Raw genomic sequence first — 18,768 nt, forward strand, 5'->3', positions numbered from 1 at the left:
TAAAGATACAGCGTAATTATCTCTCAACGGGCGGTAGAAGAGTTCCACCTCTGAGCGTCGGGCACGGCATTTGGCGGGGTAATGGCGGGGTACGGGTGCGAACAGGGTGCTGCAAACTACCTCACGCCGAACCACTACCACCCATCACTACCGCCGCAAGCCCACAAGCCCGCGCCAAACCGCCCGCCTACCCGACTAACCACAGCCTCTTCGTCTCTCTTCCTTCCCGTCCCTCCTTCTTTACCTTACTTGCTGATCTTCTACCCAATTCTGTCGCAACTCTGTACTTCACTCAATTCCCTCTCTCGGGATAGGATCGTCTCAGCCTCAAATTTCCAGATCAGCAACAAGACTTCAGTCCCGACCGGCGCAAAACATAACCCCCGCCCGCCCGACAGAGCACCAAGTCACCGCCAACAATGGCCTCCCTCCCCTCACAACACCCGTCGCTGGCCCTCCACCTAACAGACCGCGCTCTCAACCCGATCCTGACCTCGGCGCACTCCCAATCCCAACTCGAGGCACTCACCTCCCTGACGACGACCTCTCTGACCGCCCATGCCGCCGCGAACCGCTTCTCTCTCGGCCCCGCCCAGCGCATCATTGTCGAGCACGGCCCGGGCAGCCCCGTCGTCCTAGCCTCCTTCCTCAACGGCGCCGATGCCCTGCCGAACTCGGGCGGAGAGAGCTCCGTCCCCTCAGCGTCAAAGTCCTCGTCGAGACCCGTATCCTCAGGTGTCGCCGGCGCTGCCCCGATAGCAGAGTCATCTTCCGTAGCGGGTGCGTCAGCGAGAGTGATACCTGAGACGGGCAAGCTAGGCGAAGAGCCAGAGAACGCGGCGCCGATGCTGGTCGGTATGGTGGTCGCGGCGACGGGCGAGGAGGCCATGGAGGCGCGCCGCGCCGCGGGCAGACTCGAGAGAGTGGGCAGGGAGTTCCAACGAGAATGGGCGGCCGAAGAAGGGACGGGCGACGCAGATGGTCTGGGTCGTTGAAACACACACACACACACTTTCACATACCAATAGGACGGACGATGGAGAGACAATTTGGTCAGATCGTAACAAAAATGGGCAAAGGATGTCCTTGGTGGAAGGTTAACGACGCCCAGAGGAAAGCGACATCGTGGCCTGGAAAGTTCGAGTCAGGGCAGGGCATACGGTCCTTTCATGAGGATTACGAGCAACGAAATCATGGTCACATGGAGGACCCGGTACGGAAACCAAACCAGGCTACGGTATGGGGTGGATTAGGCGTACAGGAAAGCGCTAGTTCGCGTTAATCATAATCTTTGGATTTTTGACGGTCTCTCTATATACCGAGTTCATTTTCCCCGTGAAACGTCCGTCATTGCGTTAAAAAAAAAAATAAGAACAATCGCCAATTAACCAATTTCTACCCATGGATATGACCGCTTTAAATGAGCTGCTGGAAAGCACGGTTGAGAGGAGAGCGAACGTTGGGAACGTCCTTCCAGAATTCGACGGTGGCGACCGCGCGCTTGGCGATGCCCTCGGGGGTGAACTCGAACTTCTATAGAGTAGGTTAGAATGGCTGACACACAGTGGTGAGATGGGAATGAGAAACTTGCCTTGTAGACGTCCTTGTAAGGACCGGAAGCACCGAAGCGGTTGATACCGAACTGCTCGTGGGAGTATCTCTCCCAGCCGAGGGTGGACATGACCTCAACGGACATGATGGGCTTGCCGTCAGGCAGGACGGACAGCTTGTACTCCTTGGACTGGGAGTCGAAGACCTCCGTGCAGGGCATGGAGACAACGCGGGCAGCGATGTTGTGCTTCTCCTTGAGGTACTTGACGGCATCAACGCAGATGCAGACCTCGGAACCGGTGGAGACGAGGGTGATGTCGGCGTTGGGGTCCTCGTGCAAGACGTATCCACCCTTGATACCCTTCTCGATGACGGAGCCCTCGAGCTGAGGCAGGTTCTGGCGAGAGAGAGCGATAATGGAGGGGGTGTGCTTGGAGGTCAAAGAGACGTAGTAAGCAGCGCTGGTCTCGTTACCGTCGGCAGGACGCCAGACCATGTTGTTGGGCAGAGCGCGGAAGTGGGCGAGGGTCTCGATAGGCTGGTGAGTGGGACCGTCCTCACCAAGACCGATAGAGTCGTGGGTGGCAACCCAGATGGCGCGGATCTGGGACAGGGCGGACAGACGGACGGACCCGGCGGCGTAGGAGACGAAGTTAAGGAAGGTACCTCCGTAGGGGATGATGGTACCGTAGGCAGCGAGACCGTTCATGATGGCACCCATGCCGTGCTCACGGACACCGTAGCGGATGTAGCGGCCGGCGTAGTCACCGAGGCCAGTGGCGGGGGCCTGGAAGTCGACAGCCTCCTTCCAGCGGGTAAGGTTGGAGCCAGTCAAATCGGCGGAACCACCGACAAGCTCGGGAACGATCTGGTGGATCTTCTGGAGGACGGTCTCGGAAAGCTTGCGGGAAGCAATGGCGGGATCGGCGGGAGTGTAGACGGGCAGAGACTTCTCCCAGCCCTCGGGGAGGTCACCCTTGAGGCGACGGCTGAGGTCCTTGGCCTCGTTGGGGTACTTCTCACCGTACTTGGCGAAGAGCTTGTTCCACTCCTCCTCGGCAGCGGCGCCCTCGGCGGCGTGCTTGTTGTAGAGGTCGTAGACCTCCTGGGGAACAGCGAAGGACTGCTCGGGGCTGAAGCCGAACTTCTCCTTGAGCTGCTTGATGTCGTCGGCCTTGAGGGGAGAGCCGTGGACACCGTGGGTGCCCTGCTGAAGGGAGCCGAAACCGATGGTGGTTCTCAGCTTGATGAGAGTGGGCTTGTCCTTGGACTGCTGGGCCTTGGCAATGGCCTTCTCGATGCTGTCGAGGTCGTTGTCACCGTCGTCGACGATGAGGACCTCCCAGCCGAAAGACTCGTATCTCTTGACGACATCCTCAGTGAAGGCGACGTTGGTGTCACCGTCAATGGAGATGTGGTTGTCGTCGTAGACGGCAATGAGGTTGCCGAGCTGGAGGTGACCAGCCAGGGAAGAGGCCTCACCAGAGACACCCTCCATCAAGCAACCATCACCGAGGAAGGTGTAGGTGTAGTTGTCGGACAGGCTGAAGCCGTCCTTGTTGTAGACAGCAGCGGTGTGAGCCTGGGCAATGGCCAGACCAACAGCGTTGGAGATACCCTGACCGAGAGGGCCGGTGGTGACCTCAATACCGGGGGTGTCGTGAGCCTCGGGGTGACCAGGGGTGATGCTGTCGACCGTCTGCAGAGTCTGTCAGCAAATGGCTCATATCTCACTTTTTTGAGTCATTGTCAAACTTACGCGGAACTTCTTCAGGTCGTCGATGGAGACGCCGTAGCCGAAGAGGTGGAGGAGAGCATACTGGAGCATGCAGCCGTGTCCGTTACTGAGGGGAAAGTTAGCCAAGGGGATTCGATCCGGGAGTTGGAAGCTATGTTCGGATGGATCAACTTACGAGAGAACGAAACGGTCACGGTTGAGCCAGTTGGGGTTCTTGGGGTTGAACTTCATGAACTTGTTGAACAGGACGTGAGCGACCGGCGCCATACCCCTAAAGAAAGAATTGGTAAGCTTCTGTAACCAGATTCCATCGTGAGATAATTGTAACATGGGTGAATACGTACATGGGCGCACCGGGGTGGCCGGAGTTGCTGTTGAAGGTGGCATCGACCTGGGAATCGCAGACTCGGTCAGTTTTTTATCCAAACACAAATTGATGATGGGGCTCTCGACAGAAAGCTCATTGAGGCCGGCCAGCCAGCCCATTGCTAGATGACATGATCGGAGCATCGTGGATGGTGGCGGTGGTGGTCTCAATGGCGGGGTAACGACAAATCCTCAACGAAGAAGCGCGTAGGCGGGGTAAAAATCTGGCGGGCGGGTGAAACTCACAGCGAGCAGGCGGATCGTGTTGATCGCCTTCCAGTCTTGTTCGGTGTAACCCATGATGTCTGATTTTCTTCCAAGAGTTTTTGATGTAGAACTCGATCAGGGGAAGAAGAGAATGTGGTGTGAAGGAGGGAGGAAATTTAAAGGAGACGTAGGAAGAGGAGGAAGAAAAAAAAGGAGAGGGATGAGAAGGAGTGGGAGAGGAGGCGGTAATGTACCTCAGGTATTCCGACACAAGACAGCAGCACCTTTTGCCTCAGAGCGTACCTCAGCAGTCCCGTCACTGCGTATGTCGGCCGGGAAGGTAATTATTGAGCATCTGGTGGGGACCTGACGTGGGCGTGGACAAGGACCGGAGGGGGGGGCACATGGAGGGGTGGAGGGTGGAGGGGCAGAAGGGGGACCACCTAGACACAGACCACTGACGCCGCGGCCGGATTCTCTCAAGAAGGGAACAACACGACACCAGACGAGACAAGCCACTGGGAAGAGGAGGTCACCACACGGTGGGATGCTTGTTGCCGGGTGGGTTGTTGCTGCCCACTCCAGGCACAGAGGTGAATTGGATTCCATTATTCCATTGCCCTGATGTGATATGTCCAGCTTGCATTTTCTCGGGTCAACTTGGAATTCCAGAGAGGCTACGATACTTGGAGGTACCTCGCATTTTCAAATAGCTGAGGTAATGAAGCACGAATGTAGTATAGGTAGGTAGCTACTCCCCTTGCCGACGCGGAAGAGATACATTGGCTCGCTTGGAGCTCTGTCCTTACGGCAAGGTACCTACCTCAGCTAAGGTAAGGTAGCTTGGCCTTACTGAGAGCTTTTTTTTTCGGCGGGATGCCCGGACTCAACCTCATCTCAGTACCACCAGCCACGATACCTCGAGCATTGAACAGCAGGAGATACTTCACTTGCTACTTGCCTTTGGCTAAACTGAAAGTCACTCATGTCACTTTTCGGTGTCTTCCACCCTCGCCCATCCTGATCCATCATCATCCATCTTCCATCTTCACAATCACATGAAGTGGAGGTTTTTTTTTCCAACGTGTCCCGCATCTCTTCCATTTTTGTCGCATCTCCAGTTTTTGGCCTTGGGATCGGTACACAGCACCTTCAGCTCGTCTCAAGTCTCAATAACCTCGTCGTCCGGCAGAAAATGCTGTGGGCTGACTGACTGCTGTCGACTTGTCCCTTCTGCTGCCACCTCTTCTTGGCCTCTTCTGGCTTTTTTTGCCCCTCCCATTGCCTAGCCACTCATCTTTCTCGACCTTGTATTGGTGGGCTTTGCCGGCTCAATCGCAGACCGCACTCTTCACTCCCATTATTACCCGTCTATGGTCGACGTGCTTCCATGTACTACTACCTAGGTACCATAAGGTAGGTATTCCAATTCACCCGGAAACCCCTGGGAGGCAAAAATGTCCGGCCTTCGACTTGCAATTCCCTCTCTGCCGCGTCCCGACCTCGGTGTCCGGGCTATCCCATCTCGACGAATCATACCGCACTCGGCGCACCAGGTTCAACCACATCTGCATACTGCACCAGCAGCAAGTCCACCGCCACTGGAACTCCCTCAATCAGCACCCAAAAGGCATATCAACTGTATCACTTTTTGGCTGTGACGTATCTCACCCCCATCAACTGACTCTCGATTCCTTCCAGAAGCTCGCTCGTTGCCCGTATTGACTCGTGCGAACAACAACATCTATGGATCATGGAGACAGTCTGTCGTCATAATGCCCACATAGCACAACGATTCACCTGGGTCCCTTTTGGTATCTGCCACGACCTGGCAACATCGGCTCGCCCTGGAGGGTCTTGACTAATCCGTGGAGATGGCTGCATCTTTTGGGTATCTCCGGCCCACCCTATCGCCTCTCCAGTCTTTCCGGCCAGTAGCCTCGCGCTATTTTATTCACTCACGATGCTGCGTCGCCGTCGGCCATAGGCCCAGCGTGTGCCGGACTTTAAAGCCTCGTCCAAGCAGATGGCCCAGAGAGAGCCAAGCGCCGAAAATGTCCCTACTACGCCTCCGTCGCCTCCAGTTCTCTCGCTCGCGTTGTTTCAAGCCGGCGACGCGGATAAGCTCTGGCCCCTCCGATACCACCTGGACCACCCTGGTATCGCCTGGCTTGACTTCTTTTGCTGAGCATCAGATCCAGTCATGTCAGTGGACCCTGACTGCATGATGACACCCCTCGCGTCCCCTATCAATTTTTTTATTTTTATTTTTTAATTCACCGTTCGGTCGCAGGGCCGACTCGCAGGCTGCAGCCTTCTTCTGCCTGTAGACGCAGCAGCATCAGTATGCAGAAACAGCAGCCCCTCCGGCCCCTCTACGGGCGGGCGCCGTCTTGCATCGAGATGCGCGACATCCGTTGATAATATCAAGGCCAGGACAGGCCAGCGCGGGCTTTCTACGGCCAGCGCGGTAGAATCCCGCAGAGGACGTCGACAAGTATTCAACGAAAGGTGTCCAGGTGGGCTGTGCTGTTCGATGTGAATATGCAACCAAACGTTGATATTTCGACCAAATTTTCACATTTCCACGACCCCTCGGCATGTCTCAGAACGCGGTACTCGGGGACGGTTGAATGTATGCCGTAGATACTCAACACCACGATGTTCTTTGTTCTGCACCTCTATGCTTTTCCCTGCGCTGTACGTGACGGTAGACCTACTCACACTCTCTGGGCGAAGTGCCCCCCTCCGGAGCCGGTGAGCACGGGCCATCCGTCTGGGATCCGGCCAGTTTCGTATTTATCCGCGCAAATCAAGGCGGCCGCAGGCCCAAGCTCCCTTCTTCCTTGCGGATGACATCAAACCTCTCCACCCGCATATCCGCCCGCCTCAAGCAGCGTGTATCCGTCCACGCTGTTGTTGGTCGAGATTGAGCGGGAGAAGATGCGGAAAATTCTGTGGTTTCGGGTTCGAATTATCGAGATTCGAGAGCCATGCTTTGCCTCATTTTGAGTGAAATGAGTTTAGCCTCAACGGTGCAACTTCGGACACTGGCCGTGGATAATCGGGCCTTGTGTTTCGCTGACCAAGCTTTGGCAGACGTATGGTCCAGGCGACGCAATGAGTTCGGCCTTGCTCTTGGCGGCGGGTGTATCTAAGAGACCGAGGATGATCTTCACTCATACTCAATGAGGTTTCTTACTCGTAATGGTTTTTCTATCCATCCAGCAACCACACAAGCAATGCCTCATGTGTGTTGTGAGATCTCATCATGAGATTCACGTCTAGTGAACGGCTCATATGAGCTCGCTCCATGTGTGTGCACTAACCTCAAAAGCGGGCGGTGTGGACCCTGCCCGATTGAGTTTTCGCCTCAACCAACTTCGACAACCGCAAGTGAACGATTTGAAGACATCAGAACAACGTGAGACTAAACGTCTGTATCGTGAAAACCTGGCTTTGTACTTCCGAATAGTATAGTATTACACAGGGAGCTGCAACTGTCACTTGGAAGCCAATATTCCAAAGTTCGCCATCAACTCAAATTTTCTTCATCACTATTAACTACCCCTCAATCTTTACCCCTCCATCACAAAAATCCTCAACTTCACAACTTCATAACCTCACAAACTTATACGCCACCGCCAGAAAGTCGACAAGACTTTCAGTTTCTCTGCAACCATGGGTAAAAAAATGAAGGTCGAGCACAACATCCGCGACACATCCCACCACGCCGCAAACTCCAAAAAGACCACGGGCAAGCCAGCAAAGCAACAAAAGGCCAAGCCCAAAGCTCAACAACCCGAAGCATCACCTTCATCCGCTGTCGCAGATATCAACGCAGCAAACGTCCTGCCCCTAACCCACCAACAACGCCTCCTCTCCTCCTTCGCCTCCGCCTTCCAGCCCGTCCTCGCCTCCCCCGCATTCGCCACGATCCTGCAAGAAGTAAAAGCCGCGCTCTACGCCCGCGACTTTGACGCCGCCTTCACTTCCGCAAAGGCGGAGAGCCTGGATGCGTATGCTGCGAGGTGGAGTCCCACCCGCGCTCTGGCGTACGCTGTCGTTCTGCTAGGTATCGCGGAGCACCTCGAGGGGTTGGAGGGCCAGGTCAAGAATGCTGCAGAAGATGAGGCTGGAGGAGGAGCTCAGGCTGAAGGAGGAGCTGAGGTAGCTGAGGCAGCTGAGGGCCTCGAGAAGTTGATCGTCGAGGACAAGACGGGTGATGCGCCCCGGGATCTGAACTCCTCTTCCCCCTCCACCGACGATCAGGAAGTTCCTCCCGCAGCGGAGGACGATGCCGCCACCCCTCCACCACCCGCCTCGGAACCAACCGAGACCACAACCACCGCCGTCACTCCCAAGACGACGACGCAAATCAAAAAGGAAATCAAGATCCTCTCCATCGGCGGCGGCGCCGCAGAACTAGCCGCCCTAGCAGCCTACCTCTCCCAACAACCAGCCTACCTAAAAGGCACAATCACCTGCCTCGACGCCGCCCCCTGGGCCCCGGTAGTCTCCAAGCTCCACGCCGCCCTCACGGTCCCGCCCCCGGCCTCACGGTACGCAAACGAGGCCCAAGCCACCGCCGCAGCGCTCGTGGAACCCGCGGCGCGGCTGTCTTCGTCTTTCTCGCACCTCGACGCCCTCGCAATGTCACGGGACCAGCTTTCCGAATCGATAGGCAAAGAGGCATTACTCATCACATTACTATTTACCCTCAACGAGCTCTACACCGCCGCGGGCATCGGCAAGACTACAGCTTTCCTCCTCAACCTGACCGCCACCGTGCCCCTCGGCTCCCTGCTCCTCGTCGTTGACAGCCCCGGGAGCTACTCCGAGGCCGCCGTCGGCAAGGAGTCGAAAAAGTATCCCATGCAGTGGCTCATGGACCACACCCTCGTCAACAAGCCCCAAAAAGACGGCGTCTTCCCGGGATGTCGGTGGGAAAAGATCGAGTCCAGCGACTCCGTCTGGTTCCGCCTCGCCGATTCTCTAAACTATCCAATCTCTCTGGAAAATATGCGCTACCAAATGCACCTGTATCGCGCAACGAAACCCTAAAGCAAGAACAAAGAACGCCAGGAAAGCAGAAATGGTGTGTTGCCAAAAAGCTACCTTATGCCCAGACGAGCCTCTTCAGAGAGTAGCTGATGTGGTCCAGCAACCCAGTGCTTTGCCTCGCCTCCTCTAGCGAAATGATGTCGCCCTTCTCTATGATGCTCTCGGTGCCCGGCTTCTCCTTGCCAGGCTGGCTCAGGAACGCCAGCCGTTCAATGTCTGCGCAGATGCTGACAACCTGCTGGATTTCGCTGAGCTTGGGTTCTTCGCCCGTCACGGCCGCGGATGACTGGGAGTACGGGGCCTTGAAAGCGAGCTTGCGCACCGGTGGCGCCTTGGGGCGGCCGCCGCCTAGCAAGCTGCTCAAGGCAGACTGAGGCTGTTGCTGTTGCTCCTGTTGCTGTTGCTCCGGCGGGGCCGCATCCGTCTTGGTCTTTGTAATACCCAGGTTTGAAAAAGTCCTCGTGTTCGTTCTCGTAACGTCGTTCTTGCCTGGCTGGTACGAGACAACGAAACCAACATTCTTCATCTCGTCCGTCTGCCCAGGGGAGACTGTCGAGATGATGTATGTTCCAAACTTGATACCGACAACATGGGCCAGATCAATCCGCTCAAACGAAGAGACCTTGTCCATGTTCCAGTCAAACCGGCAGAGATACAAGGCAGCATCCGTTAGAAGCAGCACCACCTCTCCAAAGGGCATGCCTCGTAAGGTATCTGACTGATGCGGGCTGAAGAGGACCCAACCACCCATGAACTCTTCGCTCTCGTCAGAAATGACGCGCCTTTGCGAAAGCTCAATGGCCTGCTCCCTCATTTTCAGCATCGAAACGGCAGGGTCTTTCGTCATCATCTCGGCTTCGAACTCTTGGAAAACCATTGAGTTCACGTTGCCCAGAAGGAAGTCGATGGCGGCCTGGCTGAAATAGTCGTTGACCATTCTAGGTTGGAGGTTAGCAAGAGTATAACATAAGAAAAATATTCAAGACCAAAACATCTTACCCATTGTAGTACCGGGTCAAAGAAAGGCCAAGATCATTTAATGTGCCGCCAAGGTTCCTCTTCTTCGTTCTTGTGTAGTCACCCTTCATGGCCGCAGTAGATGCATACTGCTTCGATACGGCATCACCATTGTCTGCCCAGAGAGTGTTAAACCACTGCGTTTGCTGGTCGACTTGAGCTGCAAGATCATAGCCTTCGGCTCTCAGCTGAGACTCGAGCATGAATTTTCCAAAAGAGCTCTGGCACACGTTTGTCCTGTCGAGGCAGTCCATGCAATTTGTGCGCAAAACGCCATGTTGTTTTGCAGTGATTTGACCAGCCTCTTCCACGGTACTTCCGAAACCTTCCAACTTGTCGCGGAGGGTATCGAGAAGCTGGCTGACGTTCTCAAACTTCATTCCTTTGCAAGCCGAATGGAAATCAAACCATTCAAAACCGACGGTGTCATCTTCGCCTTTCGCTTCTTCCTCGTTCAACCTTTGCACTGTCTTTTCATATTGATTGCCGACAGTTGCTTCTACACCATGCTTTTCGACAAGATTGACAATTTGTAAAAGCCCGTATTCTATCTTGAGCCGCTCCAGGTGCTTTTTCGTTGCGGCATAGTTCGCTTCGGGCGAGTGTTGAATAACGGGCGCAGGTTTGAGAGAGACCGGCGACTGTGTAAAGAATAGCGGAATGCTGCCCCGGATTTGAAGAAAAGAGTAAATCTTTGAGGACTTGTCCCAGGAAGTGCTCGAAAGAATCTGCTCAGTTTCAACCGCATTGGCAACATAACCCTGTTCATCAATGCCTCGTCTCAAATATCTTAGACCAGCCCTCTGCGTCGAACGGCGAGAAATCACGGTCAACAGGAACTTCTTTTCGGTAGAGCGCAGATCAATCGAGTCACGAACTACTTCCGGCGGGGGTGAAGATAGTTCGGCATCGGGCTGTCTCATAGTCGATAGCTCCACGGAATCCCCGAGGCCTTCGTCGTGTTGAGGAGGGCTGCTATCCACCACGAAGCTTTTCTGGGAAACGAAGCCCTGCATGAGCGGAAGCAGCAAGGCATCCTCTCCAGCCTCCGTAAATGGCTTCAATGTGTTCTTGTTCCAGAAGAACATTGGGTCTACGCGCTCATGAAGAGGTATCTCATCGGACTGGGCATGGGAACGACTTGACCAACGCCGTGTGATATCAAAGTCGTAAGAAAAAGAAAAAGCTTCTCGATGAGCCGTAAAATATCTGGGTCATCCGCAGAAGCTTTGGTAGAAGTGTGGATGCCGTTGTCGGTTCGTTAACATCGTCAACGGATGGCCGCGGAGGAGCATTCTTGACTGGACTGTGGTCAACGGACCGTCGTACTTGGTGCGCGGCTCCGCTCCAACCTGCTGATCTTTTCTGGTCCTGCGTCCATCCGCTCTTGCTGAACCAGGTCTGCGCGAACCTCCCGTAGCTTCCTCTCCTTCCGATAACATCTTTCGCTACTGTACTCTTTACAGTCTCAAGGTCCTTATCGCTATCGGCTTTAGCTTCTTGCGCGGGGTCTTCGACCTCATCGCCGCTTGCTGGGAGCTCGATATAGTCATCACTGTCGCTATCGTTGGCGTTCTTGTCTGTCGTGCGATCTTGAAGCTCCAGGGCTGTCTTGGCGATAGCTTCTCCAGCTTCTTGTTGCGAGGCGCAAGGGGTAATAGCGACTTCGGTGACGACATAGATCGGAAAACCGCAGATTTGCGCAACTTGCTGGCGCCGAGTAATCGTGATCAAATAGCTGAGACGCGAAACTGTGATTAAACCTGCATTCCTCAAGAGTCAGCATCGAAGCTGCGACAATTATGGAGCACAGCTAGAAGCTCGGGTGTCACACCTATAACGCCGAAGGCTTCGAAGGAAGAATTTGGCTGAGAAAGGTCGGGTATCTGCTCTCGTGGAGCAGGACTTATTGATGCGTCGCCATATTTGATCCTTACCGGTTGCGCGGGGCGCTGTCCTTTGGTCACAAATGGTTGTATGATAAGGCCGTCGACCGCGGCGCAGATGATGATCTTGCGAGCGATACCGGGCATCTTGCAATTCAGCGCGGTTCGAATTGCGATTCGGAATTAACGTAATGCGCTCGAAGAAACGGGGATTCTATGAGAACGGATACAGGCCAGAAACTTCACTCAATAACGCACGAAAGAGTTATTAGTTATGCTGGGCCACAATATCAACATTGGCGGCGTGTGAGGAGGATGCAGAGGAGAATGGGGCGTCGTGCGCGACACGAACTGCTGATGATGGCGGGCCAAAAATCGTGCATGTAGCTATGACATGGGTGGTGGGCCGCGGGGTAACGTCAGTGTGCATTTGCTGGGCCAGGTGCGAGTCGCTGAGACAGCAAGCGTAGGTCACGCCTAAGACACCGGCCCGATGAGTGGTTCAGTCTGCTCATTAAACGCCAGCTCTGCATTCGTTCTCGCGTCTTCACCGACAATCCCACCGTCCAAGGGAAGGCAAGGAAGCTAGATAGCGTGGACAGTAAAGGTTAGAGATCGCTTGACTTGTTCTTCAGGGAAAGTGTCGTTCCAATGGAAGCTGTAGGTTCCCCCACTGGCTCGTCCCGAGTCAAGCACCGCTAAATGCACAAATTGTGGCCATTGCATATTTGGGAGTTTGAGTTTTCGACAATCATCAATTGCTAGTTTCCGGACCACACCAACTTGCAGGAATCCACTAATAGATAGGCGCATTCACATAGCTGTTTTCGCAGCCAGTTACCATGCATTCCGTCGCAATAGCAGAGACCATGGCAGAGAATGGGACCCCAGAATAGCTAGTCGACGCCTATCAACAATTCAGACTTTTCCATTCCAAACCATTTTTCAGCACCTTCCAAGATACATCATAATACACTGCCCATTATCCTACGTCGGGGGTATCTTAGATGGCGAGTCTCTCGATCTTGTCCTTGAGGGCGCGGATGGGACCGGCGAGCTCAGAGCCCTCGTTGGAGGTGATGCTGCAAGCAATAACGGCGCGGGAGACACCGCAGGCACGGCCAAGAGCGGTCTTGGACTTGACGTAAACGTAGGGGACGTTCTTGTCTTCGGAAAGGAGGGGAAGGTGGAGGACGATCGAGAGAGGGTTAGTGTCCGCAGCTGGTCGGCAAAATTAGCATTGTTTCGTCAACAACGGTCGATGAAGTGGACATACCGAGAATGATGAGCTCAGAGACACCACGGTTGAGAGTCTTGGTGGCCTCGTTGGCGCCCTTCTTCAGCTGACGGTAGTGCTGGCACTGCTGGACCATGTCCAGAAGCTCTTGCTGAAGAGCATCGTCGGCAAGGGGCCAGGCAGCGGATTCAGACATTGTTGAGGATGTAAGGTGTCGAGTGATGTCTGCAGAACGCAATCAGCGATTTGCAATTGACAGTCAGAAGGTCTCAAAAGCTTACCGATGTTATAGTGCAGGGTTCCTTGCGTTGGCTCGCCCTGATGGTGAGATGAAAGATCGGTGAGAGTACGGTGGTGAATGTGAAGATCCAGAAGTTCAAACTCAAGCCGATGGAAAAAAAAAATATCCCACTTCCCCAAATTTCGACGGCAGATTCCGTGGGAAAGTGGGACCTGGCTTCTGCAGCTTAGAGCCAGCCACCTCGGAGGCCACATTTAGCCGGTCTCCGGGCACTGCCTCCTCTTTGTCTTACGTAAGGGCAAGGAGCTGTCAACGCGCCGCAAAACCTTGCAACCAACCAGAAGGCCAACCTGGAAACGAGATCTTAACAAGCACACCTCATCTCGAGTAGTCGCCGACGCAGCATCGAACCTCGCCCGCCCCAACAATCATCACCGCAATCGTCCCCAGCCCAGCTGCCGCCGTATTTCCTTCATCTCCGACTCGTCTCGACGTCTTCCTCGACTTTTTTAGCCAGTCCAAATCCACATAAACCGCCAAAATGCCTTCCGAGCTTTGGTACGTCAACAACATGCTTGTTTGCCCCCGTTGACGAGCTCCTGTCCATCAATCGAAGCTCCCAACTCCATCCTTTCCGATGCCCAACTTGCGCAAACAGCTTTCTACTGCGTTGTTGAAGCTCATCTGCTAACGCGATAATGTCACAGCCCCGTCTATGCGGTTCGTCCTCCCTGTGCCTCCCGAGTCATCGATCCATGACGTCGCCCCCCTTCCTACCTGGGATGAGCCATTTGGGCATCATTCGACATCGCGTCCACAACATCGCTAACACGCTACAGCCCTTCTTCGGAGCCATGGGTTGCACCGTCGCCATTGTTTTCACCTGCCTGGGTGCCTCTTACGGTACCGCAAAGTCCGGTGTCGGTATCTCGGCTATGGGTGTCCTCCGCCCTGACCTGATCGTCAAGAGTACGAACCAGCATCCACAATCGATGACCATGCATTCATGGTATAGCTGCATCGACATTTGCTAATTATTACTATAGACATTGTTCCCGTCATTATGGCTGGTATCATTGCTATTTACGGTCTCGTCGTTTCCGTGCTTATCTCCGACGGCCTTCAGCAGCAGATGGCCCTCTACACTGGATTCATCCAGTTCGGTGCTGGTCTCTCTGTCGGTCTTGCTGGTCTTGCTGCTGGTTTCGCCATTGGTATCGTCGGTGATGCTGGTGTCCGTGGAACTGCTCAACAGCCCCGTCTCTTCGTCGGCATGATTCTGATTCTCATTTTCGCCGAAGTCTTGGGTACGCTATATCAACCCCGGTCGCAGACGCGCTTTTACTAATATTATTGTCTTTAGGTCTTTACGGCTTGATTGTTGCTCTTCTCATGAACTCCAAGGCCACTCAGGACGTCACCTGCTAAGCGACGACACCAATACGACGAATGCTCGGTTGAACGGTTGACAAGATGTACTTAAGCCACAACTTGCACGGGCATCACTGCCACAGGGCGGACAAATATCATCAGCAGGCGCGTCGAAAACTCGAATCAAAGGTTTAAAGGCATAGGCGTGGGAACGGTCAAGGGTCACGAAATGCCATGTTTGGGACGATCGAGGACTGCTTCGATCAAGGATCAAACGTATATGTACTATTTTGCCATCAAGGTATGCTATCCATTCAGGGGGGCGATTGCTCAGCATAGACATCGGTGATGGGAGAACGGAATTGTAGTCTAGGTTGCGACAATGTGTTTTTTATGCGTCTACTATTCTGTTAAAGTTCCATACTCCTTTGCTTATGCTGTGTGACATTTGGTGATCCTCCATACACAGTCGATTGCCTTGGGGCTCGCCATCACTACTTTCATAGCCTGATGCTGAGCGGACAGGGAGTCTCCAGTTAGGTTTCCAGCATCGGCCAACAACCAAAGATAAGGAACAGAGACCAACCTGCGTTCATGTTCTCCAAGGACCGCCCCCAGCTGATAGACCCAGACTAGTCTGACTGCAATGTCTTGCCGAAGCCTTTTTGAGTTTCGATACGGATACAAACAGTGACATGCTCTTGTGGGGAAGCACCATCTAGGCTGAGTAATGGACTGTGAAGCTACCTACTGGCGGGAATGCTGAAGAACTTGGGCCTTGGTCTGTATATCCTTAACAAAATTAAGTAGTGCCAGCCCTTCAAGCCCCTTGCTGCCCGCCTACAGCAGGATCCCAGGAACTTTAAAAAAGGCTAGCAAAGTGCCGCTTCTCTGACGCGACCAGAATTTATCAAGGTACTTTCTGCATAGGAAGCCTCACAGGCGACAAGGTCACATTACCAAACGAACCTGTTGTCTTTAGATAGGTGTTTCATTTTACTCATTTTACTCGATTTTAGTGGGCAGCGTGCCTAACAAAACGCTGCCGACACGTGACAAAGAAAGTCGCGGTGATGTCAAAGAACAAGGCACCGCTTCTGTTATATAATTACAAGTCTTTATGCCAACCATGTCTTCCCGCACATGATGCCAGCAATTTTTCTTTTTCCCCCCATTCGTTTACCATTACCCCTTGCCGTTTACTGCCGGACTTAAAGTCTCTTGGCAACCGGCTCCAGGTGAAGAAGCGAATTATGTACAGACAAATATGGCCCGATGGCCGTGGCATAAGACGCCTAGTTTTTGGGAGGGTTTGATGGATTTGTCACTTAGATGACGTACTGTAGAGGAGTTAGTCACTAGATTCTTTCCATTACTGCAGAACAAAGATTGAAACTTACGGGGATGAAGAGGTAGGGAACCTCGCGCTCGTACTGGGTCCAGGCGTCACCGTACTTTTGGCGGCAACGGTGGATGTCACGGGCAGCACGGTGGGCAATCATGCCGCAGAAGAAGACAGGGTAGAACCAGGGGAAAGGGCTCTTGAACCCCGTGATCAGACCCCAGCAGATGGCGAAGAAGGCATCGCACGTGTAGTGGATCTTACGGGCGTAGCCGTACCAGCCGTCAGCGAGAATGACATCGCCCTTGTCCGAGGTGATGGTCTTGGGGTTTTTGACCGTCTGCCAGGGGAGTTGAGGGAAGGTCTTGCGGGCAACGAGCTGGCCGCGTTCCTGGGCGCGGAAGCCGTTCTTCTGGCTGTTGGTGGTGTCCCAGATCCAGTAGACGAAGAGGTAGGAGACAAAGAGAAAGCCGAGCGCGATGGGGTTCCACTTGTACTCAGAAGGGTGGTGGTTGGCCAGGAAAATGGTGCAGTGGCAGTACGAGAGAGGGACTCCGGCAAGGTTCCAGAAGATGAGCATGAAGCCCCACTTCTCGTAGTACATGTCCCAGGTCGGGACGATGAGCTGCTCACCCTTGGCGCAGGCGTTGGCGTAGAGGTAGTGGGCCATGACCAGGAAGAGCACTTCGCCGGAGACGTAGCCGTACTTTTCGTATTGGCGGGCGGCAGCACCGCAGCTAAGACCGAAGAGAATGAACCACGGAATGCGAACCTCGAAGAACATCTTGAAGTCCAAGATGCCAAACATGCGGGGGTTCAGCTCGGCGCCAAGGAAGAAGTCGTAGATGGGGTAGCCGGTCATGCGGTGCTGGGCACCTCTCCAGAGGGCGGAGAAGTAGGCAGCGAAGGCCACGAGAAAGCCGCTGAGAATAGCCACAGACATCAGGGGGCCAAACTCGTCGAGGAAGGTGTAGAGGGGGAACAATCCGGTGAAGTGAAGGACGGCCATGACAGCAATCGTAAAGTAGAAGCTGACGTAGGCGTTGCAGAAGTACTTGAGCTGCTTGCCGTTCTCGTGAGCCAGAGGCTTGCCCCAGGCCCAGACACCGGGCAACACGCAGTAACAGATGCCCTCGAAGGTGAAGAAGGTCCAGTAGATGCGCCAGGCACGCAGGGAGGGGAATGCGCCAGTGTAGACAAGGTCCACGAGATGACGGGCAAACTCGCCCCAGCTCTGGCCCTGCTCACGGGTAGGAACGCCGCCGTTGTAGTAGGTGGCTCCAATCCACATGTACCACATGAGCAGAGGGAAGCCGATCATCAGCGACATGGTGCCAATGCTGCCTCCGAACTCGAACTCGCCCGAGGCATCAATCTTGGGGTCCGTACCGACTTCCCAGCCGTCGATGATGGTGCCCTTCTTGTACGTTGGCTGGGCATCCTCCTTGGGCGTGGCAGCATGGCCGTTGGTCGCCGTCTCAACCTTCACCTGGGCGTACCCGTTGCTGTGGCCATTGGCGATGGGCTCCTCCTTGACATGTCCATTGGTGTATCCGTTGGCGTGTCCATTGGTGTGACCGTTGGTCAAGGGCTCGTCAAAGTTGGCCTTGCCGTTCGCGGGCGCCGTCTCTGCCTCATCGTCGAGCTCCTCGCGGAACTTTCCCGTCGTACGTCGTCTCGGGGCACGGGGTTGCGGCTTCGATTCGGTAACCTCTGCGCCGGTGGTGGCCTCGGGAGACTTGCGTCTAGAAGAAACGCGCCGAGGAGTCTCGACCATGCCCTCAAAGAGCTCCTTCTTCCTATTCAGTGGGTTAGCATTGGTAAGAGGAAAGGTATTCGCTAGAGTATTGACCCATTGGGAGAGGAAACAAGGGCGGCCATGGTTGCGGTTTGCGACAAGTTTGGCAACAAGGTATGCGCAACAGAGTCGTCTGGTGTGTTCGCAGCAGATCCGATTGCTTCGCGGAATGGTTTCAGGCCAGAGAGAAAGAAGGAATCACTATTCGACTAACCTAGGAGTCTGGCGCAACGAGTATCTGCCCGTCATGTTGGCTGCCTCTTTTTTATACAGAATACCAGAAATCTTCAGCGTGGGGTCATGCACCTCTCGTGTAGCTGAGCTTGATGTCAAAGTCCGTGCCGGGGTTCAAGGATGGGATTGTTCAGCAGCAACGATGTTCGTCCAAGGTCCAAGGCGTAGACAATCGGGGACGTGGAGGCGGTCTGGGACGGAGAATCCGAGTACGACCAGACGAGGCGTCGAGGGGTGGCGTGCAGAACGGGAAGACGAGAGACTCAGACCCGGACGGCTTCACGTCAAACTTGGTAGTGTGTCCTCGGATTTCGATTGGGCCCTTGCCGCCTGCCTTCTGCCACTCAAAATTTTGTTGACATTTGTGTTTGCCCCCTTTCTGCCGGTAGTCAAGGGTCACGAACAGAGTTGAAATTGGAGGTACTTACTTTTGTGTGGTCCCTACACTCAAAGAGCAAGTACCGACTCTAACCTTCTCGGGAGCTTCCTCGGCTGCAGGGGACCCGCATATGCACCTCTCGTCTAGACGGCCCGCCAATAAGAAGCTTGATTTTGCTTCAATTAAGATCCGGTCATCAAAGATTCCGAACTTTGGGCCCCCGCTACTGCGCTGGCACTGCTACTTGTAGACGAAGCTCGCCGCTGCACTTGAACCATGCGGCACCCGCCTGAGCTGACGGCGCATATCGATCGATGTTTGCCCTGAAGCTCCAAAT

General features: G+C 54.4%; 6 protein-coding genes across 6 annotated transcripts; 3 read left to right on the plus strand and 3 right to left on the minus strand.

Moving 5' to 3' along the window:
* Positions 1–419: 419 nt before the first annotated feature.
* Positions 420–995, plus strand: N0V96_011701 (uncharacterized protein; the record flags this gene model as incomplete). The annotated part of the gene is made up of 1 exon (XM_053198283.2): positions 420–995. One exon carries the CDS (start codon positions 420–422, stop codon positions 993–995), a length of 576 nt encoding a protein of 191 aa, XP_053044331.2.
* A 421-nt stretch (positions 996–1,416) lies between these two features.
* On the minus strand, positions 1,417–3,955 carry TKL1 (Transketolase; the record flags this gene model as incomplete). Its single annotated transcript, XM_065759360.1, has 6 exons — positions 1,417–1,533; positions 1,592–3,250; positions 3,311–3,395; positions 3,465–3,560; positions 3,634–3,680; positions 3,902–3,955. 6 exons carry the CDS (start codon positions 3,953–3,955, stop codon positions 1,417–1,419), a joined length of 2,058 nt encoding a protein of 685 aa, XP_065612082.1.
* A 3,588-nt stretch (positions 3,956–7,543) lies between these two features.
* Positions 7,544–8,926, plus strand: N0V96_011703 (uncharacterized protein; the record flags this gene model as incomplete). Its single annotated transcript, XM_053198281.2, has 1 exon — positions 7,544–8,926. One exon carries the CDS (start codon positions 7,544–7,546, stop codon positions 8,924–8,926), a length of 1,383 nt encoding a protein of 460 aa, XP_053044329.2.
* Positions 8,927–8,981: 55 nt separating this feature from the next.
* On the minus strand, positions 8,982–11,075 carry N0V96_011704 (uncharacterized protein; the record flags this gene model as incomplete). Its single annotated transcript, XM_065759361.1, has 3 exons — positions 8,982–9,864; positions 9,926–11,036; positions 11,069–11,075. 3 exons carry the CDS (start codon positions 11,073–11,075, stop codon positions 8,982–8,984), a joined length of 2,001 nt encoding a protein of 666 aa, XP_065612083.1.
* A 3,086-nt stretch (positions 11,076–14,161) lies between these two features.
* CUP5 (vacuolar ATPase V0 domain subunit c) lies at positions 14,162–14,735 on the plus strand (the record flags this gene model as incomplete). The annotated part of the gene is made up of 3 exons (XM_053198278.2): positions 14,162–14,276; positions 14,354–14,614; positions 14,671–14,735. The coding sequence occupies 3 exons, from the start codon at positions 14,162–14,164 to the stop codon at positions 14,733–14,735; spliced, it is 441 nt and encodes a 146-aa protein (XP_053044326.2).
* A 1,301-nt stretch (positions 14,736–16,036) lies between these two features.
* On the minus strand, positions 16,037–17,876 carry ERG4 (C-24(28) sterol reductase; the record flags this gene model as incomplete). Its single annotated transcript, XM_065759362.1, is given in 2 exon segments — positions 16,037–17,859; positions 17,873–17,876. The coding sequence occupies 2 exon segments, from the start codon at positions 17,874–17,876 to the stop codon at positions 16,037–16,039; spliced, it is 1,827 nt and encodes a 608-aa protein (XP_065612084.1).
* Between the last annotated feature and the right edge of the window lie 892 nt (positions 17,877–18,768).

Source organism: Colletotrichum fioriniae, assembly GCF_027942845.1.
Source record: "Colletotrichum fioriniae strain IMI 355084 chromosome Unknown scaffold_18, whole genome shotgun sequence".
Taxonomy (NCBI): domain Eukaryota; kingdom Fungi; phylum Ascomycota; class Sordariomycetes; order Glomerellales; family Glomerellaceae; genus Colletotrichum; species Colletotrichum fioriniae.